Consider the following 27,490-nt stretch of genomic DNA (forward strand, 5'->3'; position numbering starts at 1 on the left):
TTGTTGCATTTTTAATATACTAAAATGTCCAAGATATTCCACAGGAGCTTTATAAAATAAATTTGATATTGAGCCAAAAGAGGATATCTTAGGTTAGATGACCAAAAACTTAGCCAAAAATCTTTTAAGGATGGAATTCCAGAGTTTAGACCTTAGGTACATGCAACCCCAAATATGGAACAATTTATTTTTTTAGAAAATGAGTTTAAGATTCCCACTGTGCTCTGAGAGCCATCTTCTCCTCTCGTCTTTCCTCTAATTACTTTAAATCTATGCCTCCTGATTATTTATCTCTTTGGAAATAGAAATAAGCCCTTCCAATCCAGTCAACTAGTTCATATAAAGGTGAGGAAATAGTCTCTCATATTTCATATTGATTTAACCTCTACTCCAATTTTTTTTCCTCTACTTTGCTTGTTTTGATTTGTTACTCTTTGTTTTGCTTTCAGACGGCAGCAGTTCATGATTCTACCATTTACACCTCCTCTAGTCACATCTATTGTGTCTTTATTTGTTCCATTCTCATTCCCTTTGGCACCATAAAAACTTTTGATGGTTAAACTCTCCTGCCTTTCATTCAAATACAGACATTACCTTTGTTTTTTTTAACTACCTTGCCCCCTTTCACTGGCATAAAACCAATTATATTAACTTTCCCAGCAGTTTATCTCTCCACAGATGCTGGCAGATCAGAAGCTAAATACTTTCGGCTCTTTCTGGTTTAGCAATATTAATGAGAGCTAAATTGCGGCCTGGGCACTGTGGGGAATTCCCCATTCTTCCTTCAACTAGAGCCATGGAATCTTTTACATCCACTTGAGAAGGCTGACAGAGTCTCAGTTTGATATGTCATCTAAATGATATGACAGTACTCAAGCAACTAGACTTGGGTTTGAACCCACGATTGTCAGACTTAGATATATGGATACTACACCTAAACCATAGGTGTAAGCAAGCAGTCAATCAGATTTTTTGTGACAGAATGCTGTGAAGAATTCAGGCAGCATTGACCCTGGGGAAGTTAGAATGCGAGAAAGAGTATCAAAGATTATTTTAGGTCAAGTCAGGTGGCTCAGTGATGTGTGCAAGTGTGATTCTTTTATAATCTCGAGTTATTTGCAAAGACAAATACTAATTAAAATAACTTGATCAGATCATATTTATTGCTCCCCTACATTCATTCACTGATGGGGATTCATGATGTACTATTTGGAAACTCGGGTTCTAAAGTGGACAGAACAATTTGTAGCTTTAAGCTTTAATTTATATTTTTATATTGTGTGTTATAAAGAGAGACTTAGTTTTTGTTTCAAATTTTAAATTCTGAGTTGTACCAAATTATCCAGAAATTCATTGACATGCACTTAAACGAGGTTTTTAAAAATCTTATAGATGAACAGTTCAGTTTTTTAGAAACAAGACATCCAGCCTCTACAACCTTCTTAGGTAAAGATTCCACAGATTTACTAGCCTCTGAGGGGAAGAAAATCTTCATATGTTTTAAATAGGCAAACCCTCATTCTGAGATCATGCCTTTGGTCCTAGGCTCTCCCACAAGAAAACAACCTCAATGCCTCTAACCTTTCAAGCCCCCTAAGAATCTGGTATGTTTTAATAAACTCCTCCTCATTCTTCCAATCTCTAAATGATCACTAGCTCAAACTACCCAAAGTGGCTTAGCAATTCTTTTATTACCTGATCTGACTACTTCAGGGGGTTGTAGAAATTAAAAGGGACAGGACATAAATATCAGATGCAGGTTACAAATGGGGAGTAGCAATCATTCCACCATTGGATCATACTATTGCAATAGTAAACACCAATGAATATATGAAATTCAGTCAATGTTCAGAATGTATTCAACAATGTGTCTTCAGTGGTGTAAGTCCTGATGCAGAAGATACCTAGTCTTCCTTTCCTAAAGCTTGAGAGCAACACTAAGCCACAACTGCAAATCTATGAAAGACGAGGATACTTGATGTACGAATGGAAAATTTAAAAGTCTCCAGAGTTTGATTCTAACCACCCATAAGACCTCATGGAATACATAACGATTCGATGCTCAACTCACAATACTTATCATAGCAATACATTCCATTCCTATTATTGTAGTATCTGGCTCAGCCAACTGAATCTAAAGAATAACTTATATTCATATAGCACTTGTAATGCAATGAACCTTCCCAAGCTGCTTCACAGCATCTCTATAACTATACAGTAAGACACTAAGACACATGCAGACTTTTATTTATTTGGTCACGGTACATGAGCTAGCATTTTACTATCCATTCATAAAGTGGAATTCAGTCAGATGTCCAAACCCTTTGTCAAAGAGGTATGCTTTAAAAGTATCTTAGAAAAGAACACCAAAGTAGAGCAGTGTAGATATGAATTCCAGAGTTTAGGGCCTAGGCAACTGAAGGCACAGTTGCCAATGATGAAGCAATTTTCTATGGGAATGGATTAAGGCTGGACAAAGTTTAAAGTGGAATTCCCCAGAGGTCATTGGAGAATATTGATATAGACCTTGGTGTAGAGGACACAATTTCAAAATGTGCAGATGATACAAAACTTGAAAGGATTAGAAACTATGACAAGGAAAATGTCGAACTTCAAGTTGATGAAAGGGTTAGGGTTAAAGTTGACAGATGACAGATGAGTTCAACAATTAGAAATATGAGTTATTTTTTGGGGAGAGAGACCATGCAGAGATAATATAGAATAGAATCATAGAATCCCTACAGTTATTCGGCCCATCTAATCCACACCTTCTGAAGATCATCCCATCAAAACCCAACCCTGTAACCATGGCTAGCCTGTACATCCCTGGACACTACACACAATTTAACTTGGCCAATCCACCTAACCGGCACATCTTTGGATCGAGGGAGGAAACCAAAGCATTTGGAGGAAACCCCACACAGCCACAGGCAGAATGTGCAAACTCCACAGACAGCTACCTGAGGGTGGAATCGAACCCAGGTGCAGTGAGATGCTTCATAAAGTAAATAGTAAAACTTTAAAGGAGCTACAAGGGCAGAGTGTCCTGGGAGTATATGTGTATAAGTAGGATTAGTTAAGAGAGGAATTAATAAAACATGCAGTATAAATGGCTTTATGAATAGGGACATAAAGTAGAACAGCAAGGATGTTACTTGTGTAAAGCACAAGTTTGGCCTCAGTTGGAGTACTGCATCCACACGTTTTGAAGGATGTGAAGGCATTGCAGAGGTGGAAGAGGTTTATGAGAATGAACAGTTCCAAGTATGAAAACAGATGGAAAATTTGGGATGTATTCCTTGTAGAAGAGAAGACTGACTGATATCTGATAGAAGTATTTCAAAATTATTAGGGGTCTGGACAGAGTAGATGGTCCAACTTGCAAAAGGATCAAGAACAAAAGCACATGGATTTAAAGTAATTAGTCAATAGTAAACAGCTGTGTCATCCACTTTCATTTCCATTAATACCTCCCTTTCTCTCATTGTAGGAGAAAACCATCCACAATAGATATGACAGTTGCAGGTTCCTCACCCCTAACAAGAAGAAGATAATGACCCTGAAAGCCTCAAGCAGCTGACTGACCATGCCCAAACCCATGGACAGGAATCAGAGGCTGCCATAATACTTACTGTACTGGGACCCTAAGTCTGAAGTTGTCCATAAAGCCAGATGGTCCCAAGATACCAAGTCTCAGTGACACAATCGGTTAGTGTGTTTGGCTGTTAACCGAAAGGTTGGTGGTTTGAGCCCACCCAGGGACACTTGTGTGTATTCATTTTGTGGCGGCATGGTGGCTCAGTGGTTAGCACTGCTGCCTCACAGCACCAGGGTCCCAAGTTTGATTCCAGCCTCGGGTGACTGTCTGTGTGGAGTTTGCACATTCTCCCCGTGTCTGCATGGGTTTCCTCTCACAATCCAAAGATGTGCAGGCTAGGTAAATTGGCCATACATTTCTGCCACCTCCAAACAGCGCTGACATTTCCGCCACCTCCAAACAGATGACGACATTTCCGCCACCTCCAAACAGACTCCACCACCAGGGATATATTTCCCTCCCCACCCCTTTCCACCTTCCGCAAAGACCGTTCCCTCCGTGACTACCTAGTCAGGTTCACGCCCCCCTTCAACCCACCCTCCCATCCTGACACCTTCCCCTGCCACCGCAGGAATTGTAAAACCTGCGCCCTCACCTCCATCCAAGGCCCTAAAAGAGCCTTTCACATCCATCAAAGTATTACATGCACATCCACAATATCATTTATTGTATCCGTTGCTCCCGATGCGGTCCCCTCTACATTGGGGAGACTGGATGCCTCCGAGCAGAGCGCTTTAGGGAACGTCTCCGGTACACCCGCACCAATCAACCACACCGCCCTGTAGCCCAACATTTCAACTCCCCCTCCCACTCTGCCGAGGACATGGAGGTCCTGGGCCTACTTCACCGCCACTCCCTCACCAACAGACGCCTGGAGGAAGAACGCCTCATCTTCCGCCTTGGAACACTTCAACCCCAGGGCATCAATGTGGACTTCAACAGTTTCCTCATATCCCCTTCCCCCACCTCACCCCAGTTCCAAACTTCCAGCTCAGCACTGTCCCCATGACTTGTCCTGACTTGTCCTACCTGCCTATCTTCTTTTCCACCTATCCACTCCACCCTCCCCCCCCGACCTATCACCTTCATCCCTTCCCCCACTCACCTATTGTACTCTATGCTACTTTCTCCCCACCCCCACCCTCCTCTCACTTATCTCTCCACCCTTCAGGCTCTCTGCCTGTATTCCTGAGGAAGGGCTTTTGCCTGAAACGTCGATTTTATTGCTCCTCGGATGCTGCCTGAACTGCTGTGCTCTTCCAGCACCACTAATCCAGAATCTGGTTTCCAGCATCTGCAGTCATTGTTTTTACCTAAATTATCCATAGTGTTAGGTGCATCTGTCAGAGGGAAACGGGTCTGGGTGGGTTACTCTTTGGAGGGTCGATGTGGATTTGTTGGGCCGAAGGGCCTGTTTCCATACTGTAGGGAATCTAATCTACATAGGAGGTAAGCATTCAGCACATTGAGTTTGCTTTGCCATTTAACATGATCATAGGTGATCACAATTTGATAATCCTCTGGTCCTCGACTCTCGCACTAGCGGAATGAAACTTTTTGCATGAACCTGTCAAGTCTCTGAAGAATCTTGCCTGTTTCAATAAAGTTGCCTTTCGTTCTTCTATTCTCCAACAAGTATGGCCCAATTTACTCAACCTCTCCTCATAAAAATTTCCCTCCAAACTGGTATCAGCCTAATGAACCTTCACTGGATTACCTCCAAAGCCAACATATCTTTCCTGAAATAAGGGGCCCAAAACAGTGCACAATATTTTAGCTATCCTGTGGTTTTAGCAAAATCTCCCGAATTTTGCACTCCATTCATTTTGAAATAAAGGTCAATATTCCATTTGACTTCCCAATTACCTGCTGAACTTGGGTGCTAGTTTTTTGTGACTCTCTTGCTTTTTGTTTCCCTTAACTTTACTGAGGACTGAAAACAACCATGTCAAGCTTCCTGACTCTATCTGTGCTAAATTACAAGACAAGGTAGAAGTGCTGTGAATCTAACATTTCTGACGGAGGGGGCAAAACTCAAATAGCAAGGCAAGGTACCGCAGTGATGATGTGAGCTTCCAGGTAGATTTAAGTAAATAACTGGAAAGAAATCAAGTGAACAGTCCCGAGATGTTATAATCGCTGGGTGCATGAAAAGTGCCCTTACAGCAGTGTTTTTTGGATTACTTACAGTGTGGAAACAGGCCCTTCGGCCCAACAAGTCCACACCGCCCCGCCGAAGCGCAACCCACCCATACCCCTACATTTACCCCTTACCTAACACTACGGGCAATTTAGCATGGCCAATTCACCTGACCTTCATATCTTTGGACTGTGGGAGGAAACCGGAGCACCCGGAGGAAACCCACGCAGACACGGGGAGAATGTGCAAACTCCACACAGACAGTCGCCCAAGGCTGGAATCGAACCTGGGGCCCTGGCGCTGTGAGGCAGCAGTGCTAACCACTGAGCCACCATGCCACCCCTGTGTTGCAATGATAGTTGCGGGTTCTCCCAAAGGTGCAAGTTTCCAGTACTGAAGCGATTTGTAAGTGGTTCAGAGATTTGTCATGATGGTACAGAGGGGCTGGCAAATATCCGATGCTAAGATTATGAACATTGGGAGTGTGCAGTCACTGCCATAGCATCATGCCCTGATACATGGGTGCCAGGTGTCCAAGCTGCAAGTCCTTAGGAACAAGCAGTGATTGCACAGGGTCAAATTTAGACCACATCTCTGATACTGTGGCAGATTTGATCTCCTTATTGAAAGAAGAATGTTCTGACTATGGAGAAAGTGCAACAAAGCTTTACCTGATTTCTGGGATAGACAGATTGATGTATGAAAAGAGACTGGATCAGTTAGGACTACAATCACTGGAGTTTAGAAGAATGAGGGGGATCTCAGGGAGACTTAGAAAATTCAACCTGAACTAGACAAGGTAAACACAAGAAAGATGTTCCTGATGGCTAGGGATAATTGTTTTTGAAGAGAAGATACCTATAATCCTTATGACTAAGGGATCAAAGGGTATGGCACAAAGGCAGAGTGCTAATTTGGATGATCAGCCATGATGCTATTGAATGGTGCAAATAAAATTAAAATTGCTGGAGAAACTCAGCAACATCTGTAGACAGAAAGCAGAGTTAACATTTCCAATCCACTGAACCCAAAACATGAACACTGCTTCCTTTCCACAGATGCTGCCTAACCTACTAAGTTTCTCTAGTAATTTCTGTTTCTGTTTCAGATTTCCAGCATTCACAGTTCTTGGTTTTATTATATTGAATAGTGGAGTAGGCTCACTGGGCCAATTTGTGTACACCTGTTCCTATTTTCTATGATAATAGGCATCTCAACATGAGAATCTTGACTCGATGTCTGGAGCTCTGTTAGAAAATGCAGCTCATTGCTTGTGATGCTCGATTCCTCACAAATTTCTTGCTATATCCCACATTGTTTGGTCTACTCCAAGATTTATCCCAGAATGCTTGAACAAGGTTTCAGTGGCACACCTGATTTTGTCACATTCTTGCCTCATTGTCAAATGATGTGGAGTTCAAAGCCAACAGCTATGAGTGTTGATCCAGTTTTGTATCAACACCACTAGGATACAATACAGTAAAGTCCGTGAAATCCTCCTGCTGTAATCCAGATGATTGATGACACAAAGTTATAATGACTGTTTGTTTTCTAGCCTGCCATACAGTGAATGGAATCCTCCTAGTATCTCACACCCTTTGCTAAAAGAGCAAGGTTGTGAAAAACCTCACCCTGAAATTTGTCAACAGCAGGTGACACACAGGAATGAAAGGTGCTGCCCTGCCTCATTGTCAAAAGGTGGATTAGTGGTGCTGGAAGAGCACAGCAGTTCAGGCAGCATCCAATGAGCAGCGAAATCGACGTTCCTGATGAAGGGCTTTTGCTCGAAATGTCGATTTTGCTGCTCGTTGGATGCTGCCTGAACTGCTGTGCTCTTCCAGCACCACTAATCCAGTATTTGGTTTTCAGCATCTGCAGTCATTGTTTTTACCTCATTGTCAAAAGGTGTCCATTTCAAAGCCTACATTGGGCAGCTCTCAGCTTTGGAGAGTGGTGCTCCAGTTTTGTCTCAACACCACTGGGATACAACACAGTAAGCATCTCATCTTGTGTTGGTTCCTGTGGGCAATCGGGGAAACCCTCCTGCCATAATCCAGAGGATACACCTGATTGATGAGCGTAAAGTTGGAAGTTCGAGTTCTAGCCTGCCATAGAGTGCATGGAATACTCCTACTGTCTCACATCCTTTTCCAAAAGGGCAAAGTCGGGAAAAACCCCACCCCTGAATTTGTCGACAGCAGGTGACACACAGGAATGAAAAGGGCTACTGGAGTGGCAATCGGAAGAATTTGTGTTAGTTAAGCAGGGACTGAATAAAAGTCACCCGTCTTCCCCCCCCCAAAACCCCTCCACGCGGACGCAGAGAGAGGAAGGAAGGTGTTTTGTGGCGTCGTTGGACAGAGCCTTCCAAAACAAAAGAGCGAAATCCGACCCACGTCATGTGGAATGAGAGCCGAAGGTAATTAACGGCGCAACCGACAGAGGGATTGAAAGAAAGACTTGGACAGAGAAAAGGAAGGAAAGAAGGAAGGAAAGAGAAAAGGAAAGAAGGAAGGGGCGGTGCACATGTTGCTGGAGAGCTGGAGGGGGCAGCAGTGCGTGAAACCTGCTCCAAGTAGGAAGACGATTAAAACCGAAAGAGAGAGAGAGAGAGAGAGAAATCAGCCACGAGAACAGCCTTTTTTAAAAAAAATATTATTTTTTTTGTAAATACCTCTCGGGGCACACCAGAATTTATAATTTTTTTTCTTAAGGGAAACGTTTATTTCCTCCCGTCGCTGATCGTGAACGATTTGTTAGCCAGCACGTTATAAATATCTGTATGTTGATATCTATTGCCCATTCGGAAAGTTGAAGTTGTTTCAGTGCGGGGAGGGGGTGGGTGGGGAGAGACAGAGAGCAATGAGGGTGAAAGTCGGCTTCCTCTTGCGGAGTTTGCTGATCATCGGGACTTTCCTGGCGCTGATGGGGCTCTGGTCCAAGCTTCTCTCATCCCAGAACGAGGATAACAACCCCTTCGAGCGGCAGATGGTGAGTCAATCTGGGGCTGTACACATTTATCACGCGTGTGTGTGTGTGAGATGGACCGGGTTGGGGGGGGGGGGGGGGGTTGGCTGCGGATGAAAACCCCCCTCGAGAGGCTCGAGCCGGCGGTCCGTTAACGGTTGGGTTGCCATGGAGACGGGGGCCAGTCGGGTCTCTCTCTGCAGTCAGGCTTACTCGTGCCTCTTGTTTCTCTCTTCCCCCCCCCCCTCCCTTTTTTTTGTCTTAAAAACAAATCTAACGCTTAAACCAGAAACGATCGCTTCATTTTCTTCTTGTTTTCGCTTCGTTTTTGTTTTGAAAGGGGGGTGGGGGGGTTCAAAACAAATACCCTACCAAAATAACGGTCAAATTTAGGCCAGATGAACCTGAGGCCTGACTTTCAGGCCCCGGGATTTGGGCTGTGTGACTTGAAAGGTGCGACTCTCCCAAAGTGCTTTCCCCATGAGGTAAGATGTGAGGGCGTCTTTAAGGTCTGCTTTGTGATGGTGCATGCTCTGAATCGATTTCCGAATACCTTTTGCTGTCAGCCCCATTCCACAACTGCACTGACACTGCTGTGTGGTATCAGCATTTGGATTTATTTTTTTCCCCCTTCTTTGCAATGAAAAATCCAACGGGTTAATTAAAATTGTTGAAAACAGCCCCCCCCCCCCCCCCCAGTCTGTGTTTCTTATCTCTTGTGTTTTATTTCTTTCAAGCCAATCCAGTAGGACAGTGCCTCACTTCATACAATTCAGGTTGAATGGCCTTTCAATGTCACTAGTAAAGAATAGGTATTGCTTTGAGTCCTTTGTGCAAAACAACTGTAAATCGGTTTCTTTTGCAGTTTTGCCCAAATCATTGTGCTCCTGCTTATGTGCTCAGCTTTAATCTCTTAACCCCTTTCAAATGAAAGTTTCTCCTCTTTCCCCCAGCAGAGCACAGTCAGTCTGCCACTATATTTTGCTGTGTGATTCTTTAAGAGGACTTCACTGTGATAGGCAGTAGAAGGCACTACAATCTGTTGCATTCAATTAAATTGCAACTTGGCTTTAAGTATCTGTCTCCTATCCCACTGCTTTGTTGTCATCAATATTTAAAACAACAGACAGGTTTATTTAGGTGTTCTTTTTCACCTAAGAGTTATTCTTGGATCCACAAATGATCTTTTAGACATATCCCTTTGAGTATAAAAGTTGAGGTTGTACAGAACCTTGGTGAGGCCTTTTTTGGAGTGTTGTGTCCAGTTCTTGTTGCCTTGTTATAGGAAGGATATTATTAAGTTGGAGAGGGTTCAGAAAAGATTTACTAAATTTTATGAATGGAGGGCTTGAGTTATAAGGAGAGACTGGAACTCTTTTTTTTCACTGGGTCTTAGAAGTTAGGGGCTGATCTTAGGAGTTTATAAAATCATTAGTATAGATAAGGTGAATAGCAGGTATCTTTTCCCTAAGTGGGGAATTTCAAGATTAGGGGGCATACTCCTGAGGTGAGAGGAGAAAGACTTAAAAAAAGACATGAGGGGCTCTTTGTTTTACACAATGGTTCATGTGTGGAATGAACTGTGAGTGGAAGTGGTGTGTACAGTTACAATGTTTAAAAGACATTTGGATAACTATATGAATAGGAAAAGTTTCAAGCGATACTGGCCAAATGGAACCAGGTGGGACTAATTTAGTTTGGGATTCTGGTTAGTGTGGACTGAAGGGTCTATTTCTATGCTGATGATGCTATATCAAGTATAAGTTTGTGATATGAATGATGCCAATCTTTCATGATTACCAGGTGAAGTCCTTGGTATCATTAATTTTAAAGAATGTTTGTACTGTGAGTTATAAGAGAAAAAAGTAGCATTACAGAACATTTGCCATGAGAGATTTTTAAAAGTTTGTATTGTCTGATCAATTCTGTATTTTTAAATTATATATAGATATAGAACAAAACATTGGAGATTTGGCATCTGCACCAACTTGATGCAGAATCTTCCTGTCCTACCCCTGATTCCCTCTTTGAATTTGTTTTTAATAAAGTAAACGATCAAGACAGGTGGCACACTGCTTGAGTGTGTGAGCTTGTTTGAAGCCCCAGTGACCACCATTTTAATGAGCGCAATGATAGTCTCAACAGGTATGCTGAGCCAGAACAGCAGAAAAGCCAATGTGAATATGCACAAAGGTAACAAAAGGTCAGAGAGCTATTATTAAACTGAGATTGTCCCCATGATGTTGGCATTTACCTTATTGTAAGAAACCATTTGTCCTAATTATAAATAAATCCATATGCAGGGGACTACTTCAAGACTGGTATTGTGATTTTGGGTTTCCGTTGATTGATAACACTGATCTGCTACTGCTGTAATATATAGATCATCTGTACATGTTAAATGACAGTTTTATTCTTGCATGCAAGTATTTCATAGAATCTCTACAGTGTGGGAGTAGGTCATTTTGGTCTGTCAAGTCTACAACAACACTGAAGAGCATCCCACCCAGACCCACCCCCTTCCATGTTTTTGCACTATGGGAGCAAACTGGTGCACCTGGAAGAAACCCACGCAGACACAAGGAGAATGTACAAATCTGACAGTCGCCCAAGGGTGGAATTGAATCCATGTCCCTAACACTGAGGCAGCAGTGCTAACCTCTGAGCCATCATGCCACCTGTAATTTGTGCCAGTGATTGTTTTTCCCAGTGTTGGCTTTAGTACTGTCAGTCTGCTTGCTGCAAACATATTTGGCATGGTTCTACTTATCCATTCTATTTGTCAGTGTAAATGAGTTTCTGTGTTCATTTATGTAAACCTTTTCCTGCTGATCAAGTGATGGGTTCAGACTGATCATCCGTGACTACCTAGTCAGGTCCACCCCCACCCTCCCCTCCTGGCACCTTCCCCTGCCACCACAGGAATTGCAAAACCTGAGCCCACACTTCACCTCCACCCAAGGCCCCAAAGGAGCCTTCCACATCATCAAAGTTTCACCTGCACATCCATCATTGTCATTTATTGTGTCTGTTGCTCCCAATGCGGTCTCCTTTACATTGGGGAGACCGGACACCACCTCAGAGTTTTAGGGAACATCTCTGGGACATCCGCACCAATCAACTCCATTGCCCATGGCCCAACATTTCAATTCCCCCTCCCACTCTGCTGAGGACATGCAGGGTTTAGGTCAGGGTGGTACTGGAAAAGCACAGCAGGTCAGGCAGCATCCGAGGAGCAGGAAAATCGACGTTTCGGGCAAAAGCCCTTCATCAGGAATAAGGAATGAGGACATGCATGTCCTGGGCCTCGTCCACCACCATTCCCTCACCACCCAATACCTGGAGGAAGAACGCCTCATCTTCCACTTCGGAACACTTCAACCCCAGGGCATCAATGTGGACTTCACCAGTTTCCTCATTTTCCCTCCCCCCACCTTACCCCAGTTCCAACCTTCCAGCACAGCACCATCCTTATGACCTGTCCTACCTGTCAATCTTCCTTCCCACCTATCTGCTCCACCCTCCTCTCTGATCTACTACCTTCATCCCCACCTTCATCCACCCATTGTACTCTTAGCTACCTTCTCCCCAGCCCCCTCCCATTTATCTCTCCACCCTGGAGGCTCCCTGCCTTCATTCCCGATGGCTTTTGCCTGAAATGTCGATTTTCCTGCTCCTCCAATGCTGCCTGACCTGCTGTGCTTTTCCAGCACCATTTTAATCTAGAGTCTGATCTCCAGCATTTGCAACCCTCCATTTTGTCTGATAGTTTTAATCGTTGCACCTAAAGTAGAAGTTGTTTCTTGTTTTATATTTATAGTTTGAATTCATTGTCAGAAAGGAAGTCCAATTAGACTTTATTTCTTCTTTACTGGTAGGAAGTCCAATGATATCTTTTACAATTTTCAAAATAAATGACTTTGCAGCTAACTTTCTCACCTGGTACACACGAGGAGAATGTACACACTTGTGCTTTGGGAAATAAAGCAAAATTGGATTAGATGGAACCAAAGGGAGGGGAAAAACACCTTTGCTCTCTGCCAGTTGTGATAGAGAATTTCTTTAAAAATATTCATTCTCTAGTTATGTGCATCACTTACATGGTTGGCATTTATTGCTCTGAGCAGGTGTTAATTGTTAATCTCCACCTCCAAGGAAGGATTTGTTTTTGAAAAAAATGACCATGTTAGATTAGATTACTTACAGTGTGGAAACAGGCCCTTCGGCCCAACAAGTCCACACCGATCCGCCACCCACCCAGACCCATTCCCCTTCATTTACCCCTTCACCTAACACTGCGGGCAATTTAGCATGGCCAATTCACCTAACCTGCACATTTTTGGACTGTGGGAGGAAACCGGAACACCTGGAGGAAACTCTCGTAGACATGGGGAGAATGTGCAAACTCCACAGTCACCTGAGGTGGGAATTGAACCTGGGTCTCTGGCGCAGTGAGGCAGCAGTGCTAACCACTGTGCCACTGTGCTGCCCATGTTGATGTGAGACTCTGTTCATAGTGGTTTCCTTCATTCCCTAAGGGGTGCCAGTAAATCATTTGGTCTTTTGCAACGATCTGACAACTTCATGCTCATTTTTACTCCTAAGCTTTTCCCTGATTATACAAAAACTGAACTTAAATTTTCATGTATTACTAATCCAGGACAATGATTATGCCACTGTAAATTACATTAAATTGCGCAATTGGATTACAACTAATTTTGCTTTTGGAATTTGTTTCAGTTTTAGCTCGCAGTGCATTAGTAATTTTGAATGTATGGGTTGGAAGGTTTTTTGTAATTTATCTTTGGAATGTGCAGAGAAGCATACAATGGATTGTGTGAAATCTTCACTGACTAGTTGTTGAAAATGGAATGTTTCAGTAGTGCATTACACTAACTTAATACCTGTAGACCTTTTTGAAGTGTTTATATTTACATATTTCTGCCCTATGTGCCGCATATTAAACCTGTCCACAGCATATAAATAAATAATCTTTTTCTATTCAAACAGTTTACTGGTTTATTAAAATAAACTTCAGAAAGGCTTCTATCAAGTCAAACACTGCAATAAGTAAAACTGGTTAAAAATCATTTCCAGTCATTTAAATTTGGAAGCCATCAACTTGATTTCTGACTTTGCAGTATATACGCCATATAGGAAAGACACAGAACTTGACAAAAGCTTTGTGGCTAATTTCACACTTTAGAAGTGTGATCACTATTTTTATAAGCACATGTGATGCCAAATTGCACACAGTATTGAAATAAACAGTTAATCTATTTTTCTCCCTGGTTGAAGATAAATGTTGACTGGGACATGAGAATTCCTCTGCTTTTCAAAATAGTAACATGGGGTCTTCTGTCCCAGTTGAATTCTTTACTTGGAGGGTGACATTGCCAACATTACAGGAGTCCTTTAGTGAATTATGGTTTTTTAATATTTAGTCACTTGTATGTGAGCAGTAATTTCATGGGAAGGAGGGAGGGTGTGTTAATTAAACTATGACTCACCTATGACATAGTTGAAAGGTTTTCATAATGGAATGAAATGTGTTTTTTTTGTTGATCTTTTATTGTATAACTAAAAATGTTGAAGTAAAGATGTTTTGAGATTAGCTGTATCTGTTACTGATGAGGAGAAATGACTATTTGGTCTATGTATAACTATGTTGAAGACCTAAAGGTAACTTGTTAGTCAGTCATTCTTGCATACAAACATAAATGATTAGCAGGAGTAGGCCATTCAATACGATCATAACCTTTTGAACTGAATGCCACATCCAAATTCCTGCCTACCCCAATTATCTTTTTTAACTTCCTTATGCAGTTTTCATAACTTACTTTCCTACGATCTTTGTGTCATCAGCAAGTTGGCAACCACACCTTCGGATCCATCATTTGGGAATTTTCTAATCGAACCAGTTTAGAGATATTATGACACACCTCCAGAACTGGTGGACTTGAATCCAGGCCTCCTACATCAGAGGCAGGGGCATTACCACTGTGCCACAAGCACCCTCCTCCCTTCATCTAAGTCATTTAAACTCTTACCATGAGATCCCAGTACTATTCCCTGTAGCAGTCACTTGTTACATCCTGTCATCCTGAAAAAGACCAACCCACCTTCTAACGACCCCTTCTCCCACCTCCAGCCACCGTTCCTAGCCTCCTACCCTCTCTCTTGACCGCTTCATCTCAAACTGCCTCTTTAACATCAAAAGCTTTCACTTAATCTACCCTCTCCCCGTCAGAAAGCGCAGCCCTCCACTCCTTACACTCAATCTCAACCTCACTATTAAAGGGTTGTTGTAACAGGACACTGATAAAATGCAGACCTGGGCTGATAAGTGGCAGATAAAGTTCAACCTGGAAAAGTGTGAAGTGATTCATTTTGGAAGGTTGAATTTGAATGCAGATGACAGGGTTAAAGGCAGTATTCTGGAAAGTGTAGAAGAACAGTGGGATCTTGGTGTCCACATCCATAGATCCCTCAAAGTTGCCACCCAAGTTGATAGGGTTGTTAAGAAGACATTATAGTGTGTTGACTTTCATTAGCAGGGGGATTGAGTTGAGGAGCTGTGAGGTTATGCTGCAGCTCTAAAGCCCTGGTTCGACCACGCTTAGAATATTGGGTTTGGTGCGGGGGGGGGGGGGGGTGGAGAGGGAGCTGGTGCAGTGGTAATATGGTGAACTGACCTCTACATCACTGAGGCCAGATGCCAACTTTCTGCCACCTCCTACCATCCCCTCGATTATGACCCCATCTCAGTTCAGCAAGCCATCATCTCCCAGACCATCAACAATGTCATCACTTTGGGAGATCTCCTGTCCAAAGCATCCAACCTGATAGAAACTGGTGATGCTGGGTTGGGGAACTAGTTCCTACCTAAAATCACATAAACCTGAATGCCCCGGTCAGCCCATTTGTCTCTGACTGACCCGTCCCGCTGAGCTCCTCTCCTTCTACCTTGACTTCATTCTTTCCCCGTTGGTCCAGGAACACCCTACCTACATGTGTGACACAACCCACTCCCTCTGTCTCTTCCAAAAAATTCAATTCCCTGGTCCCCAATAGCTGATCTTCACCATGGATGTTCGGACCCTTTACACTGACACAGAGGGTCTAAAAGCTCTATGCTTCTTCCTGTCTTGTAGGCTTAACCAGTTCCCCTCAACTGATACTCTTATTTGCTTGGCAGAACTGGTCCTCACCCTCAACACTTTGATTCCTCCCACTTCCTACAAACCAAAGGGGTGGCCACACGTACTGGAATGGGCCTGAGTTGTGTCAACCTATTTGTAGAATTCGTGGAACAATCTCTTTTTCCACAATCACACTGGCATCATCCCTCACCTCTTTCTCTGCTATATCGATGACTGCATCGGTGCTGCCTCATGCTCCTGCAAGGAGCTTGAACAGTTCATCAACTTCACCAACAGCTTCCACCCTGCCCTCAAATTCACCTGGACCATTTTCGACACCTCCCTCCCCTTGCTAGACCTCTGTGTCCATCTCAGGAAAGTGACTCACCACTGACATCTGTTATAAGCCCATTTGCCCCTGCAACCACCTTGACCACCCTCCTGTAAAAATGCTATCCCATACTCACTTCCTCTGCATCTGGCACATCTGCTCCCAGGATGAGGTATTCTACTTTAGGACGTCCCAGATTTCCTCCAACTTTAGGGACCATATTTTCCCCTCCATGGTAATTAAGGATGCTCTCAACTGCATCTTCTCCGTTTCTCGCACTTATGCCCTTAAATCCTGTCCCCCCAGCAACAATAAGGATAGCGTCTCCTTAGTCCTCATGTACCACCCCATCAACCTCTGAATCTAACACATCATCCTCTGACATTCCACAACTTACAATCAGACCCCAGCATGAAAAATATCTTTCTTTCTCCACCCCGTCTGCTTTTCGCAGGGGCTGTTCATTCTGTGACTTCATTATCAACTCCACATTCCCCAGCAACTTCTCCACCACACCCGGTATCTTTCCTTGCAACCACAAGACAAGCAACACTTGCCCCTAAACCTTCCCTCTCACCTCTGTCCAAGGCCCCAAACAATCCTTCCAGATCTGGTGGAAGTTCACTTGCACTTCATCACCTGAACTAGTATATCCATAGCTCCTGATGTGGTCCCCTCTATATTGGGAGACCAAACACTGACTCGGGGATGCGTTTGCGAAGCATCAGCGCTGTACATGCATCAACCAACCTGGCCTTCCGGTTGCCATGTGTTTTAACTCCCACTACCCTGGCGACATGTCCATCCTTAGCCTCCTCTACTGTCAAAGTGAAGTCAAACAGAGACTGGAGAAATAACAACTGACATTTCATCTGAGGAGCTGATAGCCCAATGACCTCAATATTGACTTCACCAGCTTCAAAATCCCTTCACTTTAGCCTTATCTCATATCCTACCCTCTCCTCCCTGACCTGACCTAACCTGTCCATCTTCCTACCCACCTGTCCGCTCCACCCTTCCCACGGATCAATCACCATAACCACCAACCTGCATCCACCTATTACCATTACATCAACCTTTTCCCCAGCTTCATTCTGGGGCTGTCCTCCCCCCTCCCAATCCTGACAAAGGTTTTGGCCCAAATTTTTGACTTTCCTGTCCCTCGGATGCTGTCTGACCTGCTGTGCTTTTCCAGCTTCACATCTATAGACCATTGATATCTAAGCTCTTTCCATTGGTCAGCTAATCTTTTTCTTCATGTCAATATGCTATCCTTGCAACATGAGCTTTTATTTTTCCCAATAACGTTGTGACACCACATCAAATATCTTGTGGAAATCTAACCACAGTAAATTCACTAGTTCTTCTTTCTCCATAGCATGTATTATCTCAAAGCAAATTCCGGCAGATTAGACAAACAATATTTAACATTGCTTTCCACAATCAAGCTGCCCTAATAATTACTGAACATTGCCTGTTGTCTTCCAGTATTGACCAATGCTTGCAATACATCTGACTGTAAAGATTTAGGATCCAAGGATAATAGTTTCCGCCCCCTACCTTACGAATATTGTGAATCCTGTTCTACTTCAAATTGCAAAAAAAGCTGTAACTTGCTTCGGGTTATTCACCTTGAACTTGGATTTTCTTTATTTGTGTTACTCCACTCCATGCCACCTACAGTTGCGAAATGTCTTTTATTGAGAAGGAAGAAGCAGTGTGAAAATTTCAGTGAACAGTCATTCTGTACACGTGGCTAAGAAAAGGCTTGGTAACATCAGCATTTCAGATAGGGTAATAGCAGTACAATGTTGTAATTACAGCTGCAACAAAGGCGATTACAGGATATCTCTGAAAAAGTATTAAAACTTAACACTAATACAATTAAGAAGGAACAGTAAAATTGAATATCCATGTTACAGTTGTCCTCAAAAATAAAAAAACAATTTATTGACCTTGTTTGGGCATGTAGTAATACGAGTATTAAATTCATAGACTTGCAACTTGAGGGAAACCTAATGTTATCAAATAACATATACCCAATTAAATGATTAACAATCTGACAGCTTCATGGCCACTAGTACTAATAATTAATAGGCTAAATAAGGAAATTTAAAAGTGCTTAGTGTTATTACTATTAAGGAAGCACCTGTCAAGCAAGATGCTTATTTGGTATTTATTACTAGTTGACAGTGGTACTGTAAACCTTAATAATTTGTTTACCATTTGTAATGTAAGGGGCTTGAATCTAAGTGAAATTTAAACAACTGCTTCTCTGTTAGAAAATGTGCTGCTTTCTCTCAGCAACAAATACTGGTTTGGGATTTTAGGAATATCCATGTTTTAATTGCAAAATATTTCTGCGGTCTTGGTATTTTTCTGCAGTTTTTTATGCAAAGAGGCTGGCTGGGATCAGTTTTTTTTAAGGTCAGAAAAGCAATCACCATTTTTAGCTAGAACTGCATATATAAGTTACTAAGCGATTTCAAAGTTGCCTGGTTCTTTGTATGTTTATTGTTTCAATTTGTTGGCACAAACAACTTCTATTTACGATACTTGAAAATAAGTAAGGGCACCAATTACACATTGGTAATGCCCCTCCATCTGGGTCAGATGATTCAGGTTCAAGTCCCACCTTCCTGGCAAGGTATTGCCATTGATATAGGATTGACTGACTGACTGGCAGAAGACAAAGAGAGGGGATAAAGTGGTCTTTTTCGTGATGGCAGTTGGTGACTAGTGGAGATCTGCGTGGGCCAGATTTGGGACCACAACTACTCACGTTACATATTAACGATCTGGTCAAAGGAGCTAAGGGTATTGTTGCTAAGGTTACAGATGGCAAAAAGATAGGTGCAGAGACAGATTGTGTTGAAGCTGCTGAAAGACTTGGACAGGTTAGGAGAGCGGGCAAAGAAGTGGCAGTTGGAATACAATCTGGGATAGTACAAGGTTATGCACTTTGGAAGGAAGAATAGAGGCTTAGACTTATGTAAATGGGCAAAGGCACAAAGCGACTTGGACGTCTAAATTCAGGATTCTTTTAAGGTTGACAAGCAGGTTCTGTTGGCATTTAGGAAGGCAATGCGGTGTTTGCATTCATTTCAAGAGAAATAGAATACAAGAACAAAGGTATACTGCTGAGGCTGTATAAGGGTGTATCAGAACACATTTGGAATATTGTGAGCAGTGTTTTGAGCCACACATCTAAGGAAGAATGAGTTGACTGTGAAAGGGGTCCAGAGGAAGCTTAGAAGAATGATCCCGGAAATGAGGGCATGTCTTATGAGCAGTTGAGGGCTCTAGGTCAGTACTCTGGAGTTTAGAAAGATCGGTGGAACCGATTAAAACTTTTAGAATACTGAGGCCTGGATAGGTTGGACGTGGAGAAGATAGGAGAGACTAGGACCTGAGGGCGTAGCCTTAGAATGAAGTGGCGACCCTTCGGAAGTGAGATAAGGAGGCAATTTCTTAATCCAGAGAGTGGTTAATCTGTGGAAAGCATTGCCGCAGAAGCCTGTGGAGAGCAAGCCATTGAGAGTATTTAAGATAGGTTGGAGAAGGCAGGAGAATGAGATTGAGAAACATATCAGCCCAAATACTTTTGGTCTTCCTCAGAGGTGCATTGCGCATTCCAGACAGGTTAATTTTAAAAACTACAAGGAAATAATCTTGAAGAATTTTGAAAACCTATTCAACCATTTACCTATGTAATTTGCAGCTTTCTATTGAGGGAGTCCATCAACACCTTTGTCATCATTTGGTTGCACCCTATCTTGGATCGAACCTCAACCCTGAGCTTCTGATCTCAAATGATTTTCCAACAAAAGGTCACCTCTTTCTTTGTCTGAATGTTGCCCATGTTAGTGCTTCTACCAAAACTGTCAATTCTTTAATCACTTTCAAACTGGATTGTTTTGCTCAAATGGCATCACTTCATTTTCTGTAAATTACAGTTTATGCAAGATTCTGCTGCATCTACCCTATCTTAGATCGACAAGCAGGAGGCTGGAAGAACACAGAGCATGAGGATGTGAAGTTCTGATGAAGTGTTACACCCGAAACGGTGACTTCTCCACCTCCTGATGCTGCCTGGCATGCTGTGGTTATCTGGCCTCCTGCTTGTCTACTTCAGATTCCAGCATCAGCAATTTTTTTTTTTGCATCTACCCTATCCAGCATAATATTCTGCTCATTGATAACATCTTTATTTATCCATTTGTTTCTGATTCTCCAACATGTTGAACTTAAAATCCTCAATCTTCTGTTTAAATCCGATGCCACCCTTTGGAGATATTAAAACAAAGCTCTGTCTGTACTTTCAGAGGAAGTAAATATTCCGCAGCAATACTTGAAGAGCAAGGTTATTTTATCAGTATCCTGGCTAACATTTATTCCTAACCCTGGCTAAAGAGAGTAGAATCTAAGGATCATAGCTGAGGATACAGGGTTGTTAGGATTGATAAGAGGGATTTATTCATTCAGAAATTGTGAATCTTTGGAATTCTATCCTAGATGATTATCGCTGCTCAGTCAATTAGTTTATTCAATATAGATATTTTGTTTGAGGGGCTACAGTCATAATCAAGGGCAGGAAATAAGTTGATTTGACAAAAATGTGATTTTACTGAATAACAGTAGGTTTGAGATCTAGCACATGACCAGCTCATTTTTATTTTACTGTTCTTATTATCAAAACAGCGTATCTATATCATGTTGTAAGCAGGGCTTTTCTGTGCAAAGATTGCCTACTGCTTTTCCTACATCATATGTTATAGAGTCATAGAGATGTACAACATGGAAACAGACTCTTCGGTCCAACTGGTCCATGCCAACCAGATATTCAACTAATCTAGTCCCATTTGCCAGCACTTGGCCCATATATGTCTAAACCCTTCCTATTCATGTATCCATTCAGATGCCTTTTAAATGTTGCAATTCTACCAACATCCACCACTTCCTCTGGCAGATCATTCCATACACTCACTACTCTCTGCGTGAAAACATTGCCCCTTAGGTCCCTTTTTTATACCTTTTCCCCCCTCACCCTAAACCTATGCCCTCTAGTTCTGGACTCCTTCCCCCCCCCCCCCCCCCCAACCCAGGGAAGAGACTTTGTCTACTTATCCTGTTCATGCCCCTGATTGCACTGTAAAAGTACTTAATTAGTTGTAAAATATTTTGGGACATGCTGAGATTGAGAAAGGTGCCGTATAAATGCAAATGCTTTTGTTGTTTTAAAACTCACCTCTAACCTATCATTTTAATCACTCCTAATATTTCCTTTTACTTTGGTGTGTATTTTTATCAGTTGATACCTCCTTGAAACACAGTGCAACATTTCTCTATGTCAGCAGTGCTATCTAAAATCAAGTTGATGTGTGATTGTTTCTGAGCGCTGTCTCCTATTGTCCAAGAAGCATAATTTTAATTCATTTGTGGGATAAGGGTATCCTTCCCTAAAGGGAATGTGGTGGGTTTTTCCAATAAATGACAATGGATTCATTTCATTTTTTTAATTTCATATTTTTATTGATTTCAAATTGCACTGTCTACCATGGTGGATACAAACCTAGATCCTCAGAACATTTATACCCTAGGTGTCTGGATAACAGTTCAGGGATAATACCCCTAGGTTATCAACTCCCACTGTTTCTCAGTGGGGTGACCTTTGCTAAATCTTCAAGTACATGTTTATGTACTTGAATAGCTGAGATGTCTTGCCTTTAAATCTTTTATTGAACGTATATTTTCCTCCTCAAAATACATTATCTCAGGATTTGCTGCAGTAAATTTGAATTTGCCATTTGTCTACCAGTCCCACCAACTTTTGTCCTCATGAAGTATAATTTGACAAATTAACTCCTGTATGTCTTCAGAAATTTCAAATCATGCTTTTTATGACTGTGTTTAAATTTGATGTGTTGTATGGGCTTAAAAATGTTCTGTGCGTAAATAATTTCTAAACCTCGGTCAGTTTTACAGTTCTATGTAACTCTAAACTTTTTTTCACTTCTGTATCCACTAGTTGTTGTTCCATGCTATTATTTTCCTTTGATCAGACCTGGAGATAAGTGTTAAAGGTCATTAAATTGAAATACGCTCTGTTCCTTTCCCCATTGGTGCTGCCTATTCCTGCATTTCTGTTTAGTTTCAGATTTCCCCACTATAGTTTTTTGTTGTTGTTCCCATTCTGTCACTAATGGTGCTAGAATTCTGGGGCAGAAATTTTAATTGCTAAATTAAACAATCAAGGGAAAGGAAAACACTTTTTTAGATCAACTCTACATTTATTAATTTGATTCTGCAATTTTATTTTGTGCAAGGTTCACTTGAATGTATTGGAGCTCCATTTGTGAGTGTGAGACTTTATTCATCTGAATCTCTTCTACTTGCACAATTGTCTAATTATTCTAATAATTTGATTGCTTAGTAAAGTAGGAATAGCATGTTTTTCAGGTGCAATCCATGGTTCACTCTATGTAATAAATATTTTACTAAGCAAGAACTAGTAAAGAGATTCATTTCCTGCAGTTTCTCTACAAATTGAGTTACCAAATTCTCCAGCTCATTTTGCAAATATTATGAGGTGCTTATTCTTGCTGTTTGCAGACTCAACTGTTCTCAAACCTTGGAAAACTTTCAATTGGCAAATTCATATAAATGGGGAATCTGTTATGAGTAGTTAATTTTACTGCAGTTAGCTGCTCCTACATCTATTGCAATTCATTGCGTTTTGTTCCAGTTATGCATCGTAGTCAAGGACTGGATGATAGCACATATTTGCATTAAACTGTACAATGTCAACACGATTTGTGAAATCTGTCCCAACCCTTTGCTGGCTTTGATTTTCGGGAAAGAATAATCATTGAGTAAATAACTCCCTTTCCTCTCCCAAGATAAGCCTTCCCCAAGCGTTATTAACAAATCCGTCAGTTATTGTATTAGTGCTATTAGCCAACATGTACTTACCAGAATGGAAGAACTGAATGCTGGAAAACACATATATGCTGTTGACATCAAGGAAAATACTATTCATTCATGGGATTTGGGTACCACTGGCTGTATTTGTGCATCCCTACTTGTCCTTCCAAAGGTGATGGTGAGTTGCCACCTTAAGCCACTTTAGTCCACACAGGGTAGGTACACCCATGGTGCTGTTTGGGAGGGAGTTCCAGAATTTTGACCCAGCAATACTAAAGGAACAGCAATATCTTTCCAGCCAGAATGGCAAGTGGCTTTAAGGGGTGCTTGCGGCTTGTGGTGTTCCCATGTATCTGCTGCCCTTGCCCTTCCAGATATGGCAGTTATGGATTTGGAAAATGCTTTCTAAAGAGCCTTGATGAGTTGTTGCCGTGCAACTCTTGTAGGTGTTACACTCTGCTGCTATTGTGTGTCTGTGGTGGAGGAAGTTTGTACTATGCAGTGCCATTTAAGTAGGCTGCCTTGTCCTGATGGTGTCAGGGTTCTTGAGTATTAGGGATGCATTCACCCAGATAAATCGGGAGTATTCTGTCACACTTGCTGCTGGTGTTCAGGGTTTGGGCAGTCAGTAGGTGATTCGTAGTATTCATTGTAGTATTCCAAGTCTCTGACCTGCACATGTAGCCGCTGTATTAACTGTATATGGCGAGTGTAGTTGCGTTTCTGGCCCCCTAGAATGTTGATTGTGGGGGATTTAGCAGTAGGAGCAACACTTGATGTCAAGGGGCAATGCATATCGCCTGGTGCATTTGTGGAGTGAATGTTGCTTGCCATTTGTCAGCCCAAGCCTGAATACTATCTATGTTTCACTTCATTTGGACATGGACCTATTCAGTAGCTGAGGAGGATAATGCTGAATGTTGTGCATTCAAAGACATGTCCCATTTCTGAACATATGATTGGCAGAAAGTCATTGAAGCAACTGAAAAAACTGTGTCCAGAACATTACCCTGAGGAATTCCTGCAGAAATGACTGATGTCTAACAAGGAAAACCATATTCCTCTTATGCTTGGTATGATACCCTCCGATTCCCATTCATTCGTTTTGCTAGAACTCCTTGATGCCACACCCAGTCAAATATGGACTTGATGTCAAAGACAGTCTCTCTCACCTACACTCTGGAGTTTACATCTCTCGACCGTTTTGGATCATGGCTGAAATTAGGTCAGGAGCTAGGTATCCCTGGCAGAACTCACACTGAATGCCAGTGAGCAGGTAATTGCTGAGAAAGTGCTACCTTCCATGACTTTACTGATAATTGTGAGTAGACGCATAGGTTGTTTTTTTTTCGTGCACATGACATTCCTGGTCAATTTTCCATACTGTCAGATAGCTGTATTGAGACAGCTTGGCTTGGATGTAGCATGTTCTGGAATTATTGGAATATTTTCAAGACATGTAGTTTTTGTGGTATCCATTGCCTTCAGCTGTTTCTTAATGACCCTAATAATGAATTGGGTGAAGACTGGCATCTGTAATTTTGGGGACCTGTGGAGGAGACGGAGATGGATCATCCACTCAGCGTTTCTGACTGAAGGTAGTTGTGATTGCTTCAGCCTTATCATTTGTACTGTGTGTTGGGATTCCCCATACTTGAAGATGGGGGGAAAATTGTGGAGCCACATCCAGTGAGATTTTTAATTAGCCATAACGACAGAGTGTAACGAACTGCAGAACTTGAGTCTGATTTGTTGGTCGTCGAATAATCTAGCTCTGTCAATTACTTATAGACTGGCATGTAAGTAGTCCTGCTTGTCATATCACCAGTTGACACTTAAGGTGCTGTTCCTGACATGCTCTTCGTTGAACCAGTTAGCTCTCTGACTTAATGATAATGGTGGAGTGATGGATATGTTGAACCATGAGGTAGCAGATTTCCAACACAACCTGCAGCTCCTGATGGCCCACAGCACCTTATGAACCCCATAATGAGTTGCTAGACTTGTTTGAAATGTATCCTATATAACACTGATTCTGCCAGATAACACAATAGAGGAATATCCTCAGTGTGAAGACGGAGCTTCATTTTCTTAAGGACTGTGTGATGGTCACTCCTAGCCATTGTTGTGGATAGGTAAATCTGCAATAGGCAAATTGGTGAGGATCTGATCAAATATACTCTTCCTTGTTGGTCTCTTAACAGCCTCTGCATACCCAGTCCAGCATCTATGTCTTTGAGAATTCAGTCACCTTGGTCAGTAGTGGTACTGCTGAGCTGTTTTCAGTGATGGAGATATTAAAGTGCTCCACTCCAAGTATATTGTGGCCTTGCCATCATAATTTTCTCCAAGTGGTACACAACATGGAGAAGTACTGATTCATCAGCTGGAATGGTATGTGAACAAGATATAATGTTGATTACATTAATCAACAAGAGATTTATTTGCCCTTGTTTTACCTCATGCCTTGAGATGTGGCCCTAGCCACATGCTGAGTACTTCCAGGGCTACTCCTTCCGGAGTGTATACCACTGGGCTGACACTGCTGGATGGCATGAAGAAACACTGATGCTGAGCAATGGAAGCTAGATGGGGCAACCTGAAAAACTAGGAATAATGAAGTCCCAAACTGATGTAAGAGTTCCTGAACCCAGGTCAATAACTCATAGGAGTAAGTTCTGCTAAAGCTTTACGAAGCCCTGATTAGACCACACCTGGAGTACTGGGTACAGTTCTGGATATCCCATTTCTGGATATTTTAGCTTTGAAGAAGGCTGCACAGTTTCACTAGAATATTATCAGGACCCCATTATTTAAATTATGCAAACATGTTGCATCCCCTAGACCAGGGGTGGGGAACCTGCGGCCTTCTAGGCCATTGTATGTGGCCTTTTGAATGAATCCAAGTTTGCAGAACAATTCTTTTTTTCTTAATTTTTTTGTTCTTTTATTATTTTAATTTTAATCTTAAAATGAATGTAGTTAAAATACCAGGGAGTAAAAGAAAATTCAACGAAATAATCCTCTCAGATTGACTGCCACAATTTAAAAAAATATGAATTTTGAAGAATATATAATTGAAGTTTCTTGATTGCGGCCTTATTAGATTATAACTAACGTGATGCGGCCTTCCAACATGAAAAGGTCCCTCCACCTCTGCCCTAGAACATATTTTTAGTAGAAAACAGGATTGAGAGGGAATTTGAGAAAGTGTTTTTCACCCAGAGAATAGCAGCAGTCTGGAATGCACAACCTTGATCAGATGGACCAATGGGCTGAGAAGTGGCAGATGGAGTTTAATTCTGATAAATGCAAGGTGCTGCATTTTTGGGAAAACAAATCTTAGCAGGACTTATACACTTAATGGTAAGGTCCTAGAGAGTATTGTTGAACAAAGAGACCTTGGAATGCAGGTTAATAGCTCCTTGAAAGTAGTGTTGCAGGTAGATAAGATCATGAAGGTGGTGTTTGGTATGCTTTCCTTTATTGGTCAGAGTATTGAGTACAGGAGGTAAAGACAATAACTGCAGATGGTGGAAACCAGATTCTGGATTAGTGGTGCTGGAAGAGCACAGCAGTTCAGGCAGCATCCAAGGAGCTTTGTACAGGAGTTGGGAGGTCATGTTGCAGCTGTACAGGACATTGGTTAGGCCACTGTTGGAATATTGCGTGCAATTCTGGTCTCCTTCCTATTAGAAGGATGTTATGAAACTTGAAAGGGTTCAGAAAAGATTTACAAGGATGTTGCCAGGATTGGAGGATTTGAGCGGTAGGGATAGGTTGAATAGGTTGGGGCAGTTTTCCCTGGAGTGCTGGAGGCTGAGGGGTGACCTTTTAGAGGTTTATAAAATTGAGGTGCATGGATAGGATAAATAGACAAAGTCTTTTCACTGGGGCGGGGGGGCGTCCAAATCTAGAGGGCATAGGTTTAGGGGGAGAGAGGAAAGATATAAAAGAGACCTCAGGGGCAACTTTGTCACGTAGAGGCTGGTACATGTATGAGAAGAGCTGCCAGAGGAAGTGGTGGAGGCTGCGACAATTACAAGATTTAAAGGCATCTGGATGGGTAAAGGAATAGCAAGGGTTTGGAGGGATATGGTTCAAGTGCTGGCAAATAGGATTGGATTAGATTAGATTAGGTTAGGATATGTGGTTGGCATGGATGGGTTGGAGTGAGGGGTCTGTTTCTGTGTTGTACATCTCTATAACTCAATGACCTAGGAGGGTAGTTGAGGTAGGTAGCTTCACAAATTTTTAAATGTACTTGGATGAGCACTTACGGCATCATAACTTTCAAGGTTATGGACTGGTGCAGGAAAGTAGGATTAGTGTAGATAGTTATGTATTTTTGGCCAGACAGACTTGATGGGCCTCTCTTGTAATGCATG

At 42.1% G+C, this 27,490-nt stretch overlaps 1 protein-coding gene across 3 annotated transcripts in view; it reads left to right on the forward strand.

Annotated features, from left to right (window-relative positions):
- Positions 1-8,181: 8,181 nt before the first annotated feature.
- The window catches only part of galnt7 (UDP-N-acetyl-alpha-D-galactosamine: polypeptide N-acetylgalactosaminyltransferase 7), a 145,046-nt gene continuing 125,737 nt past the window's right edge, over positions 8,182-27,490 (forward strand). Inside the window, exon 1 of one of the 3 annotated variants that reach the window (XM_072594558.1) lies at positions 8,182-8,729. In XM_072594558.1, coding sequence (XP_072450659.1) covers positions 8,601-8,729 — 129 coding nt within the window. In that variant the 5' untranslated portion in view covers positions 8,182-8,600. Of the gene's footprint in view, positions 8,730-9,041; positions 9,191-27,490 lie in introns of those variants that run through there. The other 2 variants (XM_072594556.1, XM_072594559.1) reach the window with 2 other exon arrangements.

This window comes from Chiloscyllium punctatum, chromosome 2 (assembly GCF_047496795.1).
Source record: "Chiloscyllium punctatum isolate Juve2018m chromosome 2, sChiPun1.3, whole genome shotgun sequence".
Taxonomy (NCBI): Eukaryota; Metazoa; Chordata; class Chondrichthyes; order Orectolobiformes; family Hemiscylliidae; genus Chiloscyllium; species Chiloscyllium punctatum.